The following is a 24,514-nucleotide window of genomic DNA, read 5'->3' as shown; positions in this document are numbered from 1 at the left end:
CTAAGTGCCTTGTGGCTCGAGAGCCACAACTTGGATGTGCCCTGCAAGGTGTTCCTCAGGTGGGGTTGGCCAGGCTGCAATGATGCTGCAGGTAGAGCGTGGACTAATCAGGAGAAGATGAACCATAACCACATTGAGGGGTCACAGACAGGCGAAGGCCCCCCCAAACCTCCTAATCTTGACCAGACTTGAGCAGGATACCTTGGAGCTGGAGAGCCACTACGCACTTCGGTCAGCTCGTTGTGGAGAGGCTGGGCGTGTCAAGCGAAGGTAAGAGTGCAATTCACAGAGGTGAGAGTTTCAGACGGTGCAAATATTCTTGTGCAGTCTCTTCATTGTTGGGAGCATCAAAACTGGAGCCACCATTGATCATTGAAAGATGATGGCACCATGGTGCAGATCTCCATTGTCTCACCAGGGTGCCTGGCATGCACAGTGACAGTGTGATGACCTAAACTAATGACATGTTGTTGTTCTCCCTTAGATTCACCAACAGGTGCTCACATGCAGGATCCCGAAGAGCCACCCCTGATGCCAGAGGACACCTGGGCTTCAACTGCACCTGCGTCACACCTGTTCTCTGAACCAGGCGCCAGTGCAGATACCAACACCTCGGTGGGCATTAGATCTTTGGCTAGAATGTCAGTGCTGTTAATTGGTTCAGTGTGAGACTTTGACCCCTACCTTTGAGGAATCCCGCTTCCAAAAGTTAGATAGCAGTTAGATAGCCAGCAACTCCCTAACCCCTGCAGTGCCACTGAGGACAGGTGAGGGCACTTCACACTCACCTGAGGAGCAAGCGGAGGCAGAGAGTGCATAGGACACTGGCAGTTGGAGGGCTGCTGAAGCCCAGGACGATGCTGAGTCGAAGATAGATGATGAGCCTCTGGAGGCTCCATTAGGCATCCATTAGGCAGCAAATGCTGGATGTGTGGGCGGATTTGGCGGAAATCCATGAGGGTATGCATGCTGTGGTCTCTGTTGTGGAGGAGTCCATGCAGATTGTGAGCACTGTGTTAACCCTCATGGCCAAGCACACTGCTCCCTCCATTGAGAAAGTGTCGATTCTCATAGTGAGGCAGCTCCAGGGACAGAATCAGGGGTTCCTGGGGTTGTGCTTGGACCTGCAAGCTCTCACACAGGCAATGACCTCAGGTGGTCAGTGCCAGTGTGGGAGATGGATGAGGCACCCAGTATCCCAGCCAGGTTCCCATCCATCAATGGTGAGCAGGGAGGTCCAGAGCAACCTCACGTTGGTGCATAAACTGCCTGTTGTTTCTGCAGGCTCTTTTCAGGGTGCTTGGATTTTGGCAGCAGCTCCTCTGCCTCTCTGCCAGTGACTGTGGCATCTGATGAGGCTGCGATGACTGGGGACATGGAAGTCGTGGCACTGGCTGCTCCCTCCCAGGTGGGGCCAGCGCAGGCTCCACTGGTCAGAGGCCACCACCAAGGTCATTAAAGCCAACAAGACATCAGAGTCAACAGGTTGTCTCCAATGATGCTGCCTGCCAGGGGGTGGGGGCAGCGTTGGTAAACGTAAGTTTAAGGCAGCGTGAGCACAAAAGGGACTGGTCACTGGTGATCATCTCTTCTGTAATGTTTTGTTTATATGTTTACTGGTGTGGAAGTGAACACTAGAGATGGCAATGTAAATTTGTTTTGAATGTGAAAATTACATAAATTTTGCTTTTGTCATAATGGCCTGCGTATACTTCACCTTTTTTTTGGTGCAGGGTATGCCAGTATGTAATGCTGGACCTGAGTGGCTCTAAACTTTATTGCACAGACACTGAGTGGACTTTGGGTTCAAATGAAAGGGTCATTTCAGACATCCGGGATGGAGGTGGCAGACTTGCCATGAGGTGGAAGCAGATCTTTGGCAGCCTAGCTGAAGGAGCATTGGATCAAGGTGCCCCTGGTGTCCCTGCCTCTCTGGAGGTTACCGAGGTCTGCCTCCATACCCTCAGTGTTCTCCTCACCATGCTCCTTTTCTGATGCACTGCTGGATTTATCCTCTGTGGCCTGTGGAGCTGCGTCAAGATCCTCTTCCTCCGGTGGGTCATCCCTTTGCTATTCCAGATTGTGGAGAGTGCAGCTTGCAACTACTGTCAGTGACACCCACTCTGGAGGGTATTGTAGTGCTCCCCTTGAATGATCCAGGCATCTGAAGCACATCTTCAGAAGACCTATGGTCCTCTCTATCACTGCCCTTCCGGAGGCATGACTCCTATTATAACACAGCTCTGCCTCTATGCTTGGGTGGCAGAGAAGCGTCAGAAGCCATTTTTTCAATGGATAGTCCTTGTCACCCATCAGCCATCCACCCAGTCAGGCTAGAGCACTGAACAGCCTTGGCACCTGGGAGTATCTGAGGATATAAGCATCTTGGGAGCTGCCCGGCTACCTTGCACAGACTTACAGAATCTGCATCCTATGGTCACACACTATCTGTACATTCATCGAGTGGAATCCCTTCCTGTTGACGAAGGCACACAGCTGACCTGCTGGTGCCTTGATGGCCACATGTGCAGTCGATTGCACCCTGGATGAGGGGGACCTAGCGATCGCTGCAAAACCTCTGACTCGCTCAGCCTGGCTGGCCTCACCCGTATGGTACAGAATAACTGTCATTACCCACCTGAACAGAGCTTCTGTCACCAGCTTGACGTAACTGAGCTGGAGGCTTAGAAGTTGAGGGCCACTGTGACCTTCAGATCCACTGGCATGGGGTATCCACCCACACAGTCGGAGCTGATCTCAGGCCCAATTATCTGACAAATGAACATCACAGACTCCCTGGAGAGGTGGGGCCTCCTTCAGCATTGCGTCTTGAACATATTGAGATAACTGCATCGCTGCCTGGAAACATTGGCAGCAGGATAGTGGCATCTTCTGCAGCCCCTTCCGCCTCGGTCTACCTGCCAGCCCTGCGCCCCTTGTACCCGCACCTCTAGTCCCACAGATCGCTCCCCTAGAAGCTGCATTGGGACACCTGGTCTCCTTTCCCTTCTGCCCCTCTCTTCCTCTTCAGAGGAGGTGCCACCAGCAGAGACCATAATCTCCATTACCATGGTAACAGAAGGCTATCTGATACCTGGAAGGATCCACATAGTCAAAGTTCTCCAGGGGCCTTGGAGACACCAATGAGCCCGGCAATGAAACTTGGAAATGCTAAGAATGAAGCTCAGTGCTGAAATGAAGCTGTCAAGTTCCAATAAGCAACCAGTAGCAAACTATCTCCTAAACTCCTCGCTACCCACACTGCCAATGCTGCTGACATTTTTTATTCCGCCTTTGGATGAGATTTTGCAAAATGTGGACTGCCCACCTGCCCGTTTTGCCCATGCAACGAGCATGAAATCGTGCGGGCAATGTGAAATCTGGATCAATTGATTGGCCTTTTAGCTGAAGGCAGGTGCAGCTCCGACACCCGCACACGCCCGCCAACCTGAAGATTGTGCGCGTGCGGGATGACATCGGGATGCTCGCCTGACATCATCTCGCACGATTTTACGCCCAATCAGGTCAGGCACATGCACCCCCCCGCCCCCCCCCACCCCCCCAACACAACCCCCCCCGCCTCCCCGCAAGGCATAAAATTCTGCCCTGTTTATGTGTGAAGAATTGCCTGCCATCAGTCTTAAATCTGCCTTTTGCTACTGTCCCATGCCATATTCAATGAATATATTAAAGTAGGATTCTGTATTTAACTTTTATATACCATTTAATATTTTATGTATTCCCTCTCCGTTGGTTTGTTTCAAGCCAATACAAAAGATTTTTATTTTCATAATTCAGTCCTTTGATAGTAGGGATCAGTCTCATGGGTCCTTCCTTTTGCCTCCAGCTGGACTTGCACATTTGCTTTGTGGCTTTCGAGAGTGAGTGTGGACATGTGCAGACATCATCAGATCAGAGCACTGTACAGTTTCAGTATGACAACCAACAATTTAAGCTATGCTGACTGATGATATTGTGTAGCTTTCTATTTGCTTTGTTGATTGCTATTCCATAGTACTGGGTGTGATAACTTGAGAAGGAAGTGTTGATTTAATGATTCTCCCCCTCTTAAAAAAACTTGATAACATGTTGTTCTAAAAGACTGAAAATGTGATTGTTGGGATAGGAGGTGTATCCTTGTAATGTGTAACTTTGTAAATGAATGCTGATAAATATACGTAAAAATTGACTCCAGCTGGCTTTCTGAATATTAACAGCAACTGGAGCAGCAGTACAACTGGTATATTCTGAGCTCTTCGTTGGGTGAATCTACAACAGCACATCTGTGAACATTAGATGAGGACAGTAGAAATGCCCATATGTATGGTCAAATAGCTTTCCAACATTCTTTACCATGGCTCATACATAAATGGAAAAGAATCCAGAAGATAATCTCCACCTGTGGAACTATACTCTATTTATTGGTTAACACTTTCGGGGGGGGTGCAGAAAAAAACTGGTAGTACAAAGATTTTTAAAAATTATGAGCCTGGATGAGACAATCCCCACAATTTCACAAATGAAGATGCAATTCCTATGAATGGTATGTTTATTAGAAGCTGATTGATAAGTTACTTAACTATTTGCTCAATGGCATTGAATGTATTCTCCATAGGGAGTGTCAAGTTGGTACAAAGAATGTTAGAAGATGTTTAACAATATCAGTCTCTGATATGACTGGCAAAGATGTTCTTTCCTCTTCAGGGAAGTTGTTGAAATCTGATGATTAACAAACTGGGAACTTTATGGCCAGTGACAATAAAATCATATTTGTCATTTTGTTTATAAATACAGAATTATCCTCTTGTTGATTTTGTAAAGGCTTGATGTGGGGGATGGGCAGCAGCAGCAGAAAAAAACATTTACTGCATTGACATCTGAGATAAAATCAGTTGTAACACCTCCTATCCTGACCAGTTCTATCCTAACCATTAGCCGACACACTCAATCATTAAGTCTTGATTTAAATTAATAATGGCAACCTTTCTCGTTGTACTTAGGCTGGTGTAATATGCTTACTCAGTATCCCTACAATAGCAACAAAGATTTGACCCCAAGAATGAACAACTGTAATAATGCAACAAAACAGAACCATTTCATTCTGAATGATTTCTCATTAATTTTCGCCAAAGCAAGTGGACATTAAAAAATGAAAATTTTTGAACCACACTTTATGTTTTTGGGTTTGACTGCTGGGTAAGTTTCTGTTCAGCCATTACCAATTTTAGCAATTTTTCAAGCAGCCAGAATATTTTAATTGATTTGGTATTATAGGTGACATCTTGGCAGAATTCAGACAATGTGAAGGGTTTTTTTTTAATTCCAGAAACCTTTATGATATTGTGATTGCTGTAAATGTGTGATTTCACAGCAGCACATTCGCACAGGATGTCACCAAGGTTGAGAAAAGTGATAGCAAAGAGACAACGAAGCTGGAAGTTCTGAATTGAAGATTATATTACATAGAAAGTCCAGATGTATTTGTAGCTATTGATACAGATTTTAAACTAACTTGGCATTTTTGGTGAATTTGTTGAATTCCAAGAATATAAATCATGCTGTAGCTCAGAAGGCACATTGCAATATCTGGAAAGGCTTATTGTGTTGCTGTGAGAACAGTGGAAATGTGGGCCCTGAATTGTGAGAGAAACAGTAGCCTGGCTGTGATTTTCCCTGAATTGGCCAATTAATAATGAGAGGGCAGGCTTGATTTTGAATTAAGGATGGGGGATAGGCTTTCAAGGAGGGCCAATAGGAAGCTCGTCAGCTCAGAAGAAGCACCGGGTTGCCTTTTTATGCAAATGAGAGAAAATGTGACCCAAGATGGAGGCACTCTCTCTTCATTAAAAAAAAATTAAACAATGGCCTTAGCAGCTGGGCCACGATTGTGGAGAGGGGTCCTTCCACAGGCAGGTCTGCAGCTGCAGTTGAAGCTAGGCAGGCCATGAAGGTTTCTAAGATTGCCCAGAGGGCTGGCCTCAGTCTGGCACAGGGAGGTCACATCCAGATAGCTACACTGTCCTTTGACTTGTTTGAATTTTCCAGTTAGCCTCGTACAATAGACCTTAATTTAGTTGAATTGACTATTCACTGCTTGCAGGCGGGTAGTCATATAGCCACCCCCATCCTGCAGGGATCCAGGGAATCAGCACACCAGCTCGTGAGATTCCAGGCCTCCCTCCCTGCCGGCACTCATTAGGACCTGAAATTTCAGCCTATGATTAATGTCAATGAGGAATAAAAGAAAACTGAAAGCTAAGGATAGGGAATAGTGGGAACCATAAAAAAACTGCATGATTCAAAAAGGAGATCTAAATGGACAGTCTTTCTCTAGTGGTTTTGCTCATTTGATTGTGAAAATTAGCCACGGTATATGGAATCTAATGAAGAAAGAAGAATATGAAAGTGTATATATAACATTATTATAGTTACAATCATGTAATTTTTAGATTGACTTCATAGCAATGGCAGTATTTTCATATGAAAGGTAATTTAAAACATTATTAATTGTGATGAGTGACTGTAATTGCTTAAATTGAATTCTTTAACTTGTGAAAAAACCTTTAAGTTAAAATGCTGTACTAAACATTAGTATTGAAATGTTTCACAGCCTACAGTGAAAGGCCTACCTCCCAGTCAAGGACTGAAGCTTGCCATTGAGCCATCTTGTCAATATTTTCCAGTCTTCTTTTGCGTTCATTGATTTGTTGAGTCACATTCCTCATGACTGCTAAAGCTGCAGCTACATACCTATAATCACTGGAACGGAATAAAAACAAGTTTTGATATCTCTTCCTAAAAGCAATTGGCAAAAGTACCAAAGAGGAGATAAACAGAATCTTTTTATGAAGCAAGTTGTAATGATCTGGAATTCATAACCTGAAACAGATTGAATAGTAACTTTCAAAAGGAAATTGGATATGCACTTGAAAGAGAAAAAATGTGCAGCTGTGGGGCAAGGGAAGGGGTGTGGGACTAATTGGATAGCTCTTTGAAAGAGCTAATGCAAGCACAATGGGCCAACATAGCAGCTGATATATTATTATAGCTACACCCAACAGCAGCAGGAATACACATTCTGGAAATTGGGGTTTGGGTTGTACCCTAGCCTTTTTCCTTCAGTAGGGTTAAATCCAGTTTAAAGCAATGGGATGAAAGTCTCCTTTTCCCTGTTTACTGTCTTAATCCAGTGATTAGCAGACAAAATTCTGCCTAATTTAGGACTAATTAGCTCTGAATTAACAATCTCATTGCAATGATGACTGGTGTAAATGAGTGTTAAAATTTCATATGAGAGCAATAGGATGTGCAGTGACCATTAATTTAACTGTGCACAGCAGAACTGACCACTCCACTTACACAGCCACATGAAATGTATCAATTTCATTATTTGGCTGGCCTGTACATTCAACAGTCAAGAAGCTCAACAACATCCAGGATAAAGCAAGCAGCTGATCCACCAGCTTAAACTTTCACTCCTTCCACCACCTGACTTGGAAATATATTGCTGTTCCTTCATCATCTCTGGGTCAAAATCCTGGGTCCCTTCCTAACAGTGCTTTGGAAACATTTTCACCACACAAACTGCAGCATTTCAACAGGGTGACTCACATTCACCTTCTAAAAGACGATTAGGGATGGTGTTGTGTTCCTTCTGTTGGGTCGCTTTGCTCAGTGAACATAGTCGCACGCCTATCTACTGGTGAGTGAGTTGGTAAACAATATACTGCAGACGTAGAGACCAATGTAAGTTGAAGCACATGCTGTTTATTTACACAAATAACAAAGCACTAACACATGTACGCTTCTCCAACTAGACCCTATTCTAAACTACTGTTTAATATTGTAGCCCACGCTACACAGCCATTGGGTAATACAATCACCTGGTCAATCTGCTCACATTCTATTAAAGGTGTATTGCACTTTAGATAACCACAGATGGGCAATAAATAAAAACTGCAAATGAATGAATAAAAAAAAAGGCAATAACAGTAATAGATTCACAGGATACGTAAAGTGATGGGTCAGGTGAACAATCTCCAGCATTCTTATTAAAGCCAATTCCTCCAGCATTGAAATCATGATCATATGAAACCAGCTCTGCTGGTTTGGATACCGCATCTGTCTGTCAAATAAATAGCTTTTGAAGCTGATTCTCTTTTCACAACTTAAAGATGGAACCCAATCTCAAGGAGGACAGAGAAATGTTTTAAAAACATTCTGAAGGCCTCATTGAAATGGGGACAAATTGACATAATTGCGTGGGACGGACTTGTTGCTAACCTTGTCACATTGCAGTGCCTCATCCAACAGGGTACAACACAGTCGGAAACTGACTGCATAAACTCTGCTGTGGAGAAATGACTAAAGTGGAAGGAGAAAGAACAGAATCACAGCTCAAGGAACATCCTTCCTCATGGTAACTCTTGTCCTCTCTGCCTAAAGACCTGTGATTCCAGGATTAGCCTGCTGAGTCACCGGAGGGCACACAAAAAATGCAGCCTGGCCGACGTCATCCTCGTTTCGAGAGACTGATGACTATGATGAAGAGGTTAAAATAACAAACTGTGAAAATTGTTCAAAATAGACTTGACATTCATTTCTGGGACTTAGATTCAAACAAATCCAGGACAAACTAATAAGATGCAATGGGAAAATGGTACTCAACCTTCAGGGAACAGATTTGTTGAGGGAGTCACAAGGCACCACAGCTAGAGATTCCCCTGCTCCAAAGTGATGTCACTGATGGGTTCCCTGGCCAGAAGTCAGCTTGATGGCATGCTGGCCTCCAGTCAGAGGAAGTTAATGAAGGCCTGAGCAGCAGGTAAGTTACCACCAAGGGCATGGTGGGGAGGGGGTGGTGGGAAGAGGAGGGACATGTCAATTGGTTGCATTGCTAATCTCAGCAGTGGAGGCCAGATACTTACGGTGAGGAATCAGAGACCTGGGTTATGGAGGGTGCAAGGGCGGGGAATCAATGTTCAGAGGATGGTTGTAACAATCGGAGGCCTCTTGTTGATGAGGGGTGAATTTGGGCCAGTGGTGGGATTGGGGGCCTTGTGGGGGATGCCCGATCCTAAAAGCTTCTCAGACACAGGCATCTGGGTCTCAATTGGAATCTCAACCTCATTCTCATATTTAATTTCCACCCCACCTCCTTGGAGCAGGTTGGCTGCCAATCAACTTCTAATATCAGTTAAAGCTAGAAATGGATGGATTGGAGGCAGGTTTCTCTAATTGTTCTTTAAAGAAATGTTAAATTATGAAGAATTTTTTTTTTTTAAAATGACATTTTAATTATGTCATTCAGCATGAGGGATCTTAGCTGTGTTGAATGAAACACTATTCATTTTGAACATTTGAGGTCCCAATTCAATTTGGGTATCACAATAATAGATCTAAGGTTCTCGCTGCTTTTTTCAGCCTTAGGATAATATTAGAGTAATCTAGAATATCAGTGCAAGGTTTTCTTCTGAATGAGATCGTTAGTTTAATGCCAAATTAGAAGCAGTTTTATGCCGTGGGCTCTTATCTCTTATGAATTGCTTTGAAACTGCGAAAACTCATTTCATACAGGACTGTAACAGCCTACAGCGTAAGACACTTCAGGCTGAATTTTAATCTAAGGAGGGGCAGTTTGAGTTGGGCAGGTGGTGGGGGGGGTGGGGGGTTAAAATCTGAAAAGTCTGTTTCCTATTCAGCTATTATTGCAAGACCCTAAACAAATCGGGACCTCAAATGTTCAAAATGAACAATGACATACTGAAATTTAGAATACAAGTCATTTATGAAGTGTGTGAGTGAAGAGTTGAGACAAAGATGTCTAGAAGTGACACACTATCAAAAAAAGCCATATTATTTGTTCAGCATTGCCTGACATTTCTTTTTTATGTCTTGCTGATTGAAGCATGATCTCGGAAGATGGAGAAAGAACGCCCCCAAAACAGTTAATTAACAAAATCTCAGGACTAGGTAAATATTCTGAGGGAAATTTCAACTTTTTGGAAAATTAGCTCCAAAGATCTGCGTACTGGGATATCTTTCAAGATCATTATTTTCCTTTTAACTACTGGTGGTTTTAACATACTTTTTCTAAAACCTTTATTCATGTGTTTCAGTATCTAATTCATAGAATCACATGTAAGAACCTCATTTTACAGGGTGACATGGGGAAGAATGAGAGTTTACTCTTGTTCCACATAAAGAAAATACCCGATTTCAGCAATCCTTTCAAAGTGGCGACATTGGTACTTTCAATAGCTCATTCGGCAAGTTCACTGCCCAATGTAGAACAAAGCCCCCACTAGACTAGGAAGGTTCAAAGTTCCATAAATGTTCTATGCTCTGTGGAGAAATGCCTTTATGCACTGCTGCCTTTGGTGTACTGTGGCTTGCCTTGTCATATGACCTCTGAGGTAATTGTGTGTCATAGTCATTTGACCTCTGAGGTCATCTTGGGTGAAACAAAGGCTTTGGACAGAATCTCTTTTACCCACCACATGGAACACAGTGTCAGGAGTGTGCAACTGAAATTGAGTGGATTTTGATAACTGTAAGAGAGCCAGCCGGTGTGAGAAACAGTAGAGAATAATTTAAACTTCAGTCTGCAACTTTGTACAAGACATTGCCTGCTGGGGGTGTCAATGTGGCTTTGAACATTCTAGTGCCGGCTGCTATGGAGATGAAGGCAGATTTGAGAATGAATTGGAAATGCTTCCAGTCTCGGTAGACAGAGAAATAAAATTGCCACAGAGTTAAACAAGAAGCCTGGAAAATAAGAATAGCAACTTTGTTATCAATGCTGGGGTAAGAGTGCTACAAGCTGTATTGCATCCTAGGCCTCACTGAGCAGCACAAAAGCTAGTCTTGTGAAATTTTGGAGGCCTTGAAAACCAGTTTGAACTCTCTTCTAATGTTCTTTATGAATGCTGCGTGTTCAACACCAGAGCTCAGGGAGATTGACCAGTATGCCATTGTACTGAGACATCTAGCTGAATGTTGGGCATTTGGGAAACTCAAGGATGATCTGATCAGAGCTAGGACTGTCTTAGGAACAAAAGATCCTGCCATAAGAGCACATCTACTGAGAGAAGAGGAACTTACTCTCAAGAAAGATATTGACGTGCAGAAGCTCTGAGATGTTTAATCATCAACTGAGGAGTATTGATGGGAGAACTGATGAGGCTTTTCAGTTCAGGCCTTTCAAGCACAAGACGTTGGAGAAAAGGAAGAACTATTTACAGGAGAGCCAGCAGAAAAACCAAGGCCGGAGAACTGGATGTAACTATTGTAGAGGACACCACGCAAAAGAAAAGGAAACATGGTCAGAGTGGGGAAAGCAGTGCTTTAACTGCAAGAAACGGAATCACTTTGCAAGCAAGTGTTTTGCTGGAAAAAAGAAAAGCAAGCCTAAGTAGATGGTTGCTGGAGAGATGTCGGACAATGATTCTAATGAATCACTCTATGCCCTAGAACAGGTTGGCACCATCAAGTCTCAAGGTAAAAAATGGTTTGTGGCTAGTGGAATGATGACTGCAGAAGGAGACCATCAAGTTAATATAAAGTGTCAGATAGACACTGGTGCTACGTGCAACATAATGAGCTTCACAGACCTATGTGAAATGGCTCAAGATGTTGATCTAAAAATGAAGCCATCGAAGGTAAAGTTGAAGCTACATAATAGAATGATGCTCAGCCCAAGAGAGCAAATTAATCTGTCAGCCCAATGCAATGAAAGAAGATCTACAGTTCTAGACAGTAGACACTATACAAAATCCATTCATCTCAGCTGAAACAACTCAAAAGCTTGGACTGGTAATTCTCCATGTACCAGAAGAGGTTGCAGTTTTACGCATGGCACCAAGCCATTGACTGCTGAACAGATCCTAAAAAATTACAAAGTTGTTTTCACAGGTCTTGGATGTTTTCCTGATGAATATCATCTTGAAGTAGATGAATGTGTGAGACCAGTTCAGCACCTTCCGAGGAGAGTTGCAGTTGCCCTCAAGTCCAGCCTGAAAGACAGGATAGACGAGCTTGACAGCATGGGAGAAATCAAGAAAGTGACAACTCCTACAGACTGGATTAGCAGCATGGAAGCAGTGAATAAACCTGGAAAGCTGAGAGTGTGTATAGGTCCAAAGGACTTCAATAAAGCTTTGAAGAGATCTTCATTTATTGCGCATCCCTAATTGCCCATGTTCAGAGAGCATTTTAAGAGTCAACCACATTGCTGTGGGTTTGGAGCCACATGTAGGCCAGACCAGGTGAGGATGGAAGACTTAAATGATATTAGTGAACCAGATGGGTTTTTTACAACAATTGACAATGGTTTCATGGTCATCAAAAGAATTTTAATTCTAGATTTTTTAATGAATTAAAATTTCACTATCTGCCATGGTGGGATTTCATGGGGGTCTCTAGAACGTTATCCTGGGTCTCTGGAATGCCACTCCAGTGACAATACCATTACACCACTGCCTCCTCTAAATGTTTAGTGGTATTGGGGCAAGGGACAAGAAGCAGCTTCCACTTGCATCAAACAGCTGGTGACAACAATGCTGAGGTACTATGATGTCAACAACAAAATCATTCTGCAGTGTGATGCTAGCAGAATAGGACTTGGAGCAACCTCATGTAGCAAAGACAACCAGTTGCATTTGCATTCAGAGCATTGACAAAAACTGAACGACACTACGCACAAATTGAGAAAAAGTGCTTGGCTGTTGTCTTTGCTTATGAGCATTTTAATGGGTACCTGTTTGGGAGAGAGAAAGTGATGGTAGTGCCTGCCCAGAAGCCACTTCAAAGCATCTTTCTCAAACAGCTTCTATCTGCTCCAAAACATCTGCAAAGGATGTTACTTTATTTGCAGAGATATCATTTGGAAGTGAAGGGCAAGCAAGGGAAGCAGATGTACATCACCGACATGCTGTCAAGAGCCACACTCCCTTTGAAGGAAGTTGATGATGCTAGTTCAGAGTGTGAAATTTTCCAGATTTAATGAGAAGCAACTGCACGATACACCCTGGATATCATCAACCCAGCAAAGGCAATGAATCTGACAGACAAGCTTCTTGCTCAGATCAAGCAAACTGCATAACGAGATGCAACTCTCCAAGTGCGACTGGAAGTGGTGATGAAAGGATGTCCTGAAACCATCAAGGACATAGCTGTTGCTAAAAGAGAGTATTAGGCATACAGAAATGAAGTGATTGCCCAAGATGGCAATTTATACAAAGGGGCCAAAGTCATCATCCCTAAGGAGATGAGAAAAGAGACGTTGAAGTGCATCCACACAAGCCATCAAGGAATCGAATCTAGTTTGAGGAAGTCTAGTCTGGCCAAACATGAGCAATGAGATTAAGGACCACATCAGCCAATGCAATGCATGTAATGAACATCAAGCTAAGTAAACTAAAGAGTTGCTATAATACATGATATCCAAGAACAGACTGGAAAGAACAAACAGATTTATGTGCATGCATGATGATTTTCTTAATAGACCATCTATATCGGTAACATGCAATTGCAAAGGTTAGTGCATGCAATTTGTTCTTTATTTTTATGAAAGGGGATTGTGGTAATCTGAGGTGCAATACACCTTTAAGAGAATGCAAACAGATTGACCATGTGACTGTATTACCCAATTGCTGTGTAGCGCGGGCTACAATATTAATCAGTAGTTTAGAGTAGGGTCTCATCGGAGAAGCACACATTGTGTTAGTGCTCTGTTACTTGTGTAAGTAAACAACATATGCTTCATCTTATATTGGTCTCTGTGTCTACAGTATATTGTTGCCAACTTACCTACCAGTAAATAGGTGTGCAACTGTGTTTATGAGCAAAGTGACCTGACAGAGAAGGAACATAACAGGGATGTTTGGAGAAATGCCTTTGTACAATACTTTCTTTTGTGTGCTGTGGCTTGCTATAGTCATGTGACCTCTGAGGTAATTGTGTGCCATAGTCATGTGAACTTTGAGGTCACCTTGGGTAAAACAAAGGCTTTGGGCAGAAGCCATTTTACCCACCACATGGAAGCTGCTCTTAAACGGGGAATCCTAAATTATATTCACAGACCTTGAGCTGGTGAGGGTAAGAAGTAACCTGGATGCATCCCTTAATCCTACACAGTGAATAACTGGAAAGTAGATGTGAGTGAATCACAACTGAGGACAAGAATGGGCCCTTGCTTTGAATCAACAGGTTCTGAGAGCAATTGTATAATTTCTGCCTTTACAATAAGCTAAGATCAGCAGCTTCAGCAAAGGCCAAGAATTAACCTGATCAATGGAGCTCAACCATTGATATAAATTCATTGAGCTGAGGTGCAAGGGGAGGGTAGACACCAGTGGGTTTTTTTACACCCATTTTCTTAAAGTCTTTCAGGATTGACAGCAGTATTGACTTGGAAAATCCCAGTATTCCCAGTTTTTCCTTCAAACCTTGTGGTATACAATTAATTTACATTCAAAGAGTGCACAATGAAAATTCAAATCCTGATTTGACTTTGACTGTTCATTTTTAACACAATTAAATTAAAGATCTGGGGCGGGATTTTCCATCCTCAAAAGTCAATGGACTTTTAGCTGGGCTGCCGAATCTCCTCCAGCGGCTCCCACCACAACACGGCTAGAAAATCCCAGCCCCGGTGTCCAATCTAAGGTTTCTAGATAAGGCAGAGTGAACAGGAAGTGTGAGATAGATAGAGCTAAAGATTGGGAACAAACAATAGAGATATGGAGATCAGCGTTGGGTAAATGAGAGAAATGGAGAAAAATAGAACAGGTGCTGAATACCTGCAAAAAAGAGAAACAGTGAAAGGAGCATTTCTTCCATTTGTCATTTGCAGCAAATTCATAAATACATTCTTTACCTCCTTATAAAACCACATAAACAGCATTGATCAATAAAGAAAAGATACAACAATAGAGACAGAACGAAAATAGGAAGAAAGGAAAACGTTACATCAAACTAAGAAAAAAAAAGCAAAATAGTACTTTATGTGCAGTTCTTTTCTCACGTCCAGCCTCTAACCTCTTTTTCTTGACTCTGTGTTATGCAAAGTAGTCCGTTGAATTTTCCTTCATGTTTCCAACTAAACTGCAAATTTTCCTCATTCTTTTCCAGAATCTCAAAACAATAGGGATTAGATTTTACAGTGGGGGTGTCCCAACCCCACATGGAAAATCCGGGGTCAAGCCCACCTCCAGTTGGGGAGCTCGTCCCACAGCCATTTAGGCCAGCTAACCATTGAATACTGATGGCTCACATTACTAATGTTAAACAATCATATAAATTTCAAACCAATATGACAAATTCCACATTAAACTCCACATAAAAACTGCAGTTTTAAATTAGCAGCAGGATGCATAATCTGAATGCTACAAGCCTAGCACAAAGTACTGGCCCTGATTTATGGACTCCTGCTAATTGTCATGTTCTTTGTGCATTTTATAGCTAAAAATTCGAAGCTAAAGGTTTAAAGCATGGAAGAAATCTGGTGAACATTTTGTTTTAAGTAAAGAATAATCTACAAAAACTGACAAAGGGCTACGGCAAAGCACACTGCAAAATTCCAACAGCTCTTTAAGACCATAAGACAAAGGAGCAGAAATTAGGCCATTCGGCCCATCGAGTCTGCTCCGCCATTCAATCATGGTTGATAAGTTTCTCAACCCCATTCTCCCGACTTCTCCCCGTAACCTTTGATTCCCTTACCCATCAAGAACCTATCTACCTATCTATCTTTGCTTTCCATTTGCTTTTTAGAGATATCAATCCAATCCAGATTACTGACATGTGCAAACCAATGGAGTTGAAATCATTTATGTTCTACAGTATACCTATTTTTAAAGTAAAAGAGTTGCAATCGCAAATGCAATAATTCATTAACCGACCATTAATGAACACGAATACCATTTCAGTATTTCCCCCAAATCTCAGAATAATGAGTACAGCCGCAGGTGCTTTCATAGTTTCTCAATGCAGCATGTACTGGAAGTTGTCAGAATTAGGAACAGCATGGACAGTGCCATTCATTATTTATTTGGATGCAGAAATCTCAAGCATTTCCAGGGGCTAGTCTTTGGCTAGTTAGAGGGAAGCCTAAATTTACCCAAGTAATTTAATAGACAAAATCATTTTTGTTAGTGCATGTCGTGGGGTACCAGAGAACTTAATTTCCACATCCTTCACTGATCCATTCTATGACTTGGTATATTTTTTCCTCGACTTTTGTTCCCTGAGGACCCCAAGGTTTGTTGAGGCACTCCACTCCCAAACCCCCGTTGAGGCCATTGGCTCTTGCTGAACAATGTTAAACTCACAAAGGCAGTCAGAGTGTGATATTCTAAAATGAGTGATAATAGGCCTCAAAACAATTTTTTTTTTACCAATTCTTACCTATGTTCCAATGCTGTATACTTGAGTAATTCTGCAAGCTGTAGTGGGTATTTGCAGATCTTCTGCACAGGAGTGAGGAGAAAGCCGTCGATGGCAATGTCAATCATTTGCTGAAGGAGTCGACAGGCCTCAAAAAAATGCTGATACCTGCCATCCTTCATCAGCTTGGAAAGTTCCATGCATGCGTCTAGGTGATTATTACAGTACTCAGAATAAATCCAAAATCCATCTTGCTGTAAATGAATACAAAATATATTATATATATATATATATGTGTGTGTGTGTATATCAGATGTGCAAGCAAAGCCAAACAATCAATTTTCTGAGCTGATAGATGAATACGTCAGAGTGGGCAGCAGAGATAACTGGCTGACATTAAGGGGCTATGTTCATAATAAATTAAGCAGTGCATTTTAATTCTCTATGTCTAGTCTTTATACCCTTAGACAAATCTTAAAGAGAATTGCTCCCACATGGTGTTAGCCATAGCTCAGTGGTAGCTTTCTTACCTGTTATTTAGCAGGTTGGATTTAGCAGGTAAAAGCAAACAACTGCGGATGCTGGAAATCCAAAATAAAAACAAAAATACCTGGACAAACTCCTGATCTGCAAAGTGGTCACCCAGTCTGTGTTTGGAAACACCTTCAGTCTGTCCGCAAGCATTACCCAGATCTCCCTGTCGCTTGCCATTTCAACACTCCACCCTGCTCTCATGCCCACATGTCCGTCCTTGGCTTGCTGCATTGTTCCAGTGAAGCTCAACGCAGACTGGAAGAACAGCACCTCATCTTCTGACTAGGCACTTTACAGCCTTCTGGACTGAATATGGAGTTTAACAACTTTAGATCATGAACTCTCTCCTCCATCCCCCCCCCCCTTTCCGATTGCCCCCCCCCCCCAACTTTTTTTCCCAATAATTCATATAGATTTTTCTTTTCCCACCTATTTCCATTATTTTTAAATATATTTCCGTCCATTGTTTTATCTCTACCTTTTAACCTTTTTCGATTCCTTCCCCCCACCCCACCCCCACTAGGGCTATCTGTACCTTGCTTGTTCTGCTTTCTACCCTTAATTAACACATTCTTCAGATAATATCACCACCTTCAACACCTCTTTGTCCTTTTGTCTGTGACATCTTTTGGTTATCTCCACCTACTGGCCCTCTATCCAGCTCTACACACATACACACACACACACACACACACACACCCCCCCCCCCCACCAAACCAGCTTATATTTCACCTCTTTTCAATTTTTACTTAGTTCTGTTGAAGCGTCATTCAGACTCGAAACGTTAACTGCGCTCCTCTCCGCAGATGCTGCCAGACCTGCTGAGTTTTTCCAGGTACTTTTGTTTTTGTTTTGGATTTAGCAGGTTGTGGGTTCAAGTCCCACTCCTGGGACTTGAGCAAAAAATCTAGGCTGACATTGCAGTGCAGCACTGAGAGGGTGCTGTCTTTTGAATGAGACTTTAAACTGAGGCATCATCTGTCCTCTCAGGTGGACATAAAAGATCCCATGGCATTACTGGAGCAGAGGATGTTTCCCTGGTGTTCTGCTCAATATTTTTCCCTCAACCAACATTACTAAAACAGATAATATGGCCATTGTCACTTTGCTGTTTTGCTATGAACCAACTGTCTTCTATGTTTCCCTACATTATAACAGTGACTACACTTCAAAACAAGTTAATTGGCTGGAAAACACCTTGTGACATTGTGAAACAAAAACAATTACCTGGAAAAACTCAGCAGGTCTGGCAGCATTGGCGGAGAAGAAAAGAGCTGACGTTTACCCCCTTTGTGAGTTCACAAAAGGAACAAGTTCTTTCTTTATTTGTACTCTAAAGCAGGTGTCAGCTAGCATTCCAACTACTTTAATCCAAGCTCCTGAGTTGTGTCTATTTTTCTATTTGAGTTGGGATTTTTTTCAGTTATTGATTAGCCAGCTATTATAATACTATGGGGCAGATTTTTATTTTTTGTACTTGGATGTAACATTACCTGGATGGAGTTTGTGGAGGAACATCAAGTGAAGAGCTAACATATTTGTACCAGAACCCATCCAATTTTTTGTCCAGTACAATTATTGGACAACAAATTAAACATGCTTCCTTAGAGGCACACAATCCATCCACTTCCTCTCCATCTAAAAGAGGAATATTTCCCCCTATATTTATCAGCTACTGTTTCCATTTATGACAAATAAATAACAAGGGGATTGCACATAGGTTCAGGGTTATTACTAGAACACAGAGTTATTAAAAATGACCTGCATTACTACAAGTGGCTACTGAGTATAAATTGACTGAAATGGAATTATATTTGAAAAGAAATATTAAAAGACACAAAAAGGGGCATAAAAAATTACATAGAATTAAATAGCTACAGTTGAAAAATTAGTGCTGGTTTTGATTTGATGAGATTAGTGATTGTCTTCTGTGGCGTATTTTCACGATTCAATAATATTGATGTTTGAAGTGGTAGAATCATTTGAAAAAAATGTACAAAAGTGCCATTGAGGTGTACAAATAAAGGCGATAATGTTAACAAAATAAGCTTTGGGTTGAAATTGTGATGTGCAATGTTGCTAATGAATGCACTAATTTGAAATTCCTTTGTCCACTGTTTTTAATGAAGGCCCATTAAGGGGATTAATGTTTTCATTAAAATAGCAGGCAGAGGAATTTCATACACATTAACAATTAATAAAGCACACCGCAATTTCAACACCCTTCTGATTTTTTTTACAGTAGCAGCACATCAGGTCAGCACAAAGGAACACAACAATTACACACAGAAATGACGATGATGGGAAATGATAATCTAATCTAACAGGATTATAATTTACATGCTCCAAGAAGCAGGGCCCAATTTCACTCAGATGAGGATCTTCCTTGTTGTACTGCTTCTCCAGGTCTCTGACGAAGCTCATTTGAAATCTATAAATGTCTTCGATATTTCCAAATATGACTTTCAGCTGTTCATCACTGAACATGTCCCTGCGTTTCTTGCATTGCCTAAGGTACCCCTAAAATAAGAAATAAAACATTTAGCTCCCTCTAGCAAACTTTACATGTGCTAGCAAATTTAATCATAATGATTAATCATGAAAAGCAAGTCCAATATTCACTCTCTATTGACCTATTTTTTCCTCACCCAAGTAGCTTTTCACAGAATGAATAACATTTGAATAAAACATTTGTGGGAGAGGTTAACAAGTTGAATCTGATATGCAGTAACTAATTCCATTTGGGGGCCAAGTGAGTTCTGTAATTTGAATGAAGTCATGGATAAATGAAGTTCGGAATATATTAAAATGCTGGGGTAATTTGTGCAACAATAATTTAGTCCAGCCTTAAAGGCTCCAATTGACCTTTTTTTCAGTGCCAGCATCAAACACGGTGTCTTAAACACAGGTTATACCAAACAAAGGAAATCTTCACAAAGGCATTTACTGCTACATATAGAAGAATTCTTACTCCTATTTGTGAAGCAGAAGGCTGAATGTTTTAATCAGCATCTAGTCCATGGTATGTCTGATCGGGAAGTGTTTGATACCAACAGTAAGGGCCAGGTTTTCATTACCATGGGATGTAGCTCGAGTCAAGAAAACTCCTGGCTTGGGCTTGGCAGTGCCACCTCGATTTAAAAGGTTTGTTTACACCCAATTTTCATTCCAGGGAGCTGGGGATGGGATACATTGGGCCCACTGACCCCAGAAGCAGATCATAGGTGTCCATGGTGGGTGGGAGGTGGTGAGTGTCAAGTCAGGCTGCTTTGAAGGCCCACCTTGGTTCTCTGGAACGTTGTACTTTTTTAAAAAAGCTGTTAAGCCCTCTAGCCCTCGCCCCTGACACTCTCTCATCCCTCCACCCGTCCCCCAAGCTGCCTCATAGCTCCATGCCACCTCCATGCCAACTCATGTCTCCACCCACCCCCCCATGGCCCCTCATTGCCCTAAGCCACCTCCATTGTCACTCACCTAGTATCTTTCCATGGGCAGACCTCAAGAGCCACATGGAGATGAAAAAAACTTCGAACGTTCCACACCTCACACTCATACACACTTGATAGTGAAAAAAATTCCATTCATGAAACCCATTCAAAGCTTTTAAATCTGAAGTCGTTGATTTCTTATAAAAACAAACTTCTATTCAGACACCACATCAAGGACAGTTAATGCTTTGATATCCTATTTAAACTGTCAATTACACTGTGAACTCAGAACCCCCTGCTGAGAAAATTATAGCTTTGAAACTCAGCAAAGCATTTATAATAGCCCTTGGGTAAATGTCAAGAAATGCCTCTATTGAAACTGCATGACCAGATGGCAATATTTATTTTTCTAACCACATCAGATGACCTGTCAATCAAAGCAATCCAGCAGAGGAATATTTTTTAACTCTTACTGATAGCTTCAGCCTGAATTTTTCATGTTTAAAGAGTGGGGGATTTAAAACACTTCGGATCCTTACACGTAAGCAGACCATATCTACTCCTCTTGAGTGTTTATGTCTACTCCATCAATTTGTAATTCCCACACTGTGGGCTAAGGCCCTTGCAACAGCCAAAATGGCTGTTTGAATTCAGCACTCAGTACAAATGGCCCTGCTGAGTTCACGTTTCCCTCTTGCATGAGTCATGACCCTTTCCCCCTGCTGGCAAAAATTGGAACTGGTGGAAATGGGAGTGGGACTTCCATATCCAGGACCCCTGCAATGTTTAAAGGTGATGCCACATAACTCTAGACCTAAGTACCAAGTTTCATTCCCCAGTCTCAGCATGTCACTTTGAAGACAAAAAAATCAAACCCAACATTTTAAAAAGGGAGTGAGCTCCTTAGTCAATGTTCTTTTTTAAAAATCATTACAAAAATAAACATGATTTACAAGTTACCAGTTTTGGTATTGTAACAGTCAGAGAGATATATCAGAGAACTACAATTAAAAACAAGACACATACACACACAATTTCAAACTAAAGGGTTATTGGATAGAAATCAAAGTGCTCACTGCTCCTAAGGCCAAATGTAGCAGTCCAAATGCCACTTTTATGAACTGAGTTCACATTGGGATTTTTAATTATGTGACTCATTCATACTAACTGAGCCATCAGAAGAGTTGACTCATGTAAAAGATATTGAACAATGGAATTGAGGGATTTACAGGCAAATACAAATCACCTGTGTTTCAACTCTCAGGGGTAAAAACAGTCACTGCATACATAATGTAATTGTGAGTTAAAACATCTTACACCTTATCCTACCTCCAGTGAATATTTCAATTGTAATGTTATTCGATCGCTATACTTGGAATTCACTTTGCTGAAATATTATTTAAATGAGAATATGTTACCTTTTTATGAGTAACTTGATATTTTACTATACCGCAGCTTTAAGTTTTAGTTGCAGACACAATTTGTTAATAATTAAGTAGTCTAAACCTCTTGATGACATTTTGAAGTAGCACTGAATGTTTCCAAAAACAAATGTGTAACAATTGCTTATTGTATTTCAAAGCTCTTCCATGTAATTTATACTATCAGTATGATGGAACTTAAGCTGTAGTTATGTTATTATTACCTCACAGATGTCCTTCAGATGTTTGATGTAGTGTCGTTCTGTGCTCATAATTTCATTGATGACATTTGCCCTCATCTGGTCTCTGTTCTGAACACTCCTGCCAAGGCACAGGCAGTCAGAGTTTGGGTCCAGATGCCCATTTTGAATCTCACTACTGGCTTCATCTACAGTGTCTTCCTGGTTCACCCAAAGCTGCCATTAAATGAAGAAAAACAATATGGATAATTGACTGGCATCATTTTTTTAAATGTTTCTAATACAACAACAGCTTGCTGATGATATTTAAGTAACTGTAAGGGGAAATATCCCAAGCGGTTAACTTGTAAGTGATTGTTATCTGCACATTCAAGACCATTACAGGATTTCCTGACAAAATGGTTATCATCATGTCCATAAGTATCTGGTGACATTGAGGTGCAAAGATATAATACAAAGCCTCTTCTTTTTTGCTCTTCACTCCTAAAGGGGATGACATGCTGCCAAACAGTCCACCAAAGTTTTGCTAAAATGATCATTCTGTATGTGAGTCTAGGTAATAAGTACCATTGGACTATTCATCTATATAGGAGCACTGCACTCAAATCCGATTCTGCCAGTGGCAGTGCTCACACATTCTAGATGCAATCATTGAATAAGAACCAGGATCAGCAACTCTGACAGATTTTTCGATCCCTTGTCAAGGAGGCACTGGAGGCAATTGCAAAATGTCTACTGCAGCTCCAGGGCATGAATCTTAGTTTTTTGAACTGTATGCCTGAGTTACATGTTCTTTACTTACTGAACCACTAGAACATCTCTTTGAAGATACATTCTAAGGATCTAAAATGCAACTGTACAAACTATTCAATTGATTTTGACCCATAAGCAATAGTCCTATTGGTGAGTGTTGAGCTGTGCATTACCTTACAGAGATGAGCAGAAAAATTGAGGAGAGATTAATACCAAAATACTTCCACTGCTAACTAAACTCAGAATGGCAAATTGGAACAACTGCCCACTCTAATCTGCTGCTCCTAACAGTAAATCCAGCTCATTCCATTCCATATGCTCTCCTGCATGCCTCAGAATCAATTTGCCAGAAAATCAGTCTTCATTTTCAAGTTTCTCCTCAATCTCTCCACTTTACCTCAGTGAGTTTCAGCTCCTCCAGATTACTGTCTGTTCCCTTCTTCACCAATCTATCGACCCTAGCCAATCTTTCAGTAACCATTCCTTGGCTCTTTGGTACTTTTGCTCCAAATCTCATCTTGTGATATCTTTCTTTTGCTTCAAAAGTCTCTAAAAACCTTTCTCTTTTTCAGTACCTTTGGTCCTTTCCTTCCTCTGCACCAATCTTTCCTAGGTTGGTCTCTTCTCTTTGAAAATATCCAGAAATACCCTTCCAGATGAGATTGATAATACTGAACTGACACTAGTGATAAAGTAGTTTTGTTTGCTGGTTATCTCTAACTTTATATTACCCATATTAAGAGAATCCAAATGAATAGGGGGCTGCATTTTATGTGCCCCCACCGGGTGTGTTTTTGATGGGGGGAGTGCACATAAAACCACCTTCCCACCCACCCGCAAGCTCACCACCATAATAGCGGGGGGGTGGGGGGGGCGAGTACTGAAATTGGCAGCCTACCTGCCATACTTAAATAATTAGGGTCACTTGAGCTTGTTAACAATACCCTGCCCACACCATGGGCAGAATTTTCTGGCTGTCGGGCGTTCAGGCCCGACCCAATCTCCGGCGAGCGGGGAGCCGATCCCCATTGGAGAAGCAGACCCCACCGCCATTTTAAGTGGGTGGGCCAATTAAAGCCCGCCCAGCGTGACGTCTGGCGGGAAGTGCTATGCGCTTCCTGTGTGGGCGGGGGAGATTCCCCAAAAGCGAGAGTGCACTCTTTTGCGCACGCGCACGAAAGAGTGCACATCTCCCTGAGACTAAGTGCTGCTTCAGGGAGACCGCTGACATCTTTAAAAATATGTAAAATAGAAAAAAAAATTCCTTAACATTTTCCCCCTCATGTGACAATGTCACATGAAATGGGACATGTTCATAATTTACATAATAAGTTTATTAAACTTTTTTAAACCCTACATGAAACCTCATCCCGCCGGTGGATGATGTTTCATGATTTTTCTAATTCCCGCCGGGGCTCCTGGCCTGTCCGCCAACCTTAAGGCTGGACAGGCAGGTCCTTTAATTGTATAATTGATTTTGTCAATGGCCTCAATTGACCATTGACAGGTCAGCGGGTGCACAGCTGATTTTGCTGTGCGCCCGCCTTCTTAAAAATTTAAATGAGTCGGAATGACGTCGAGGGTTCTGCCTGACGTCATCCCGCATCATTTTACGCATTGGTGAGTGGGCCCTGCCCCCCCCCACTTGCCGACGGCAAAATTCTGCCCCATAAAATGGTTGGCTTGGGCTGTCAGGGGTGGGGGGAAGTGGGCAGCCCTCATTTTAAAAAAAAACTTTTTCAAAGGTCAGGAAGGAAGGGGTTACTTTCTTCAGAGTTGGGGCCTTTGCATA

At 42.0% G+C, this 24,514-nt stretch overlaps 1 protein-coding gene across 1 annotated transcript in view; it reads right to left on the bottom strand.

Moving 5' to 3' along the window:
- Positions 1-24,514, bottom strand: part of arhgef9a (Cdc42 guanine nucleotide exchange factor (GEF) 9a) — a 222,333-nt gene that overhangs the window by 115,955 nt on the left and 81,864 nt on the right. The window contains exons 3-6 of the mRNA XM_041196400.1: positions 21,994-22,185; positions 19,261-19,440; positions 16,408-16,640; positions 6,630-6,759 (exon numbers count right to left, since the gene is read on the bottom strand). Of these exons, the coding sequence (XP_041052334.1) occupies positions 6,630-6,759; positions 16,408-16,640; positions 19,261-19,440; positions 21,994-22,185 (735 nt within the window). The remainder of the gene's footprint in view (positions 1-6,629; positions 6,760-16,407; positions 16,641-19,260; positions 19,441-21,993; positions 22,186-24,514) is intronic.

The sequence above is a fragment of the Carcharodon carcharias genome, chromosome 9 (assembly GCF_017639515.1).
Source record: "Carcharodon carcharias isolate sCarCar2 chromosome 9, sCarCar2.pri, whole genome shotgun sequence".
Lineage (NCBI taxonomy): Eukaryota > Metazoa > Chordata > Chondrichthyes > Lamniformes > Lamnidae > Carcharodon > Carcharodon carcharias.
The sequence above is the reverse complement of the archived record's forward strand: the minus strand, read 5'-3'. Positions and strand labels throughout refer to the sequence as shown.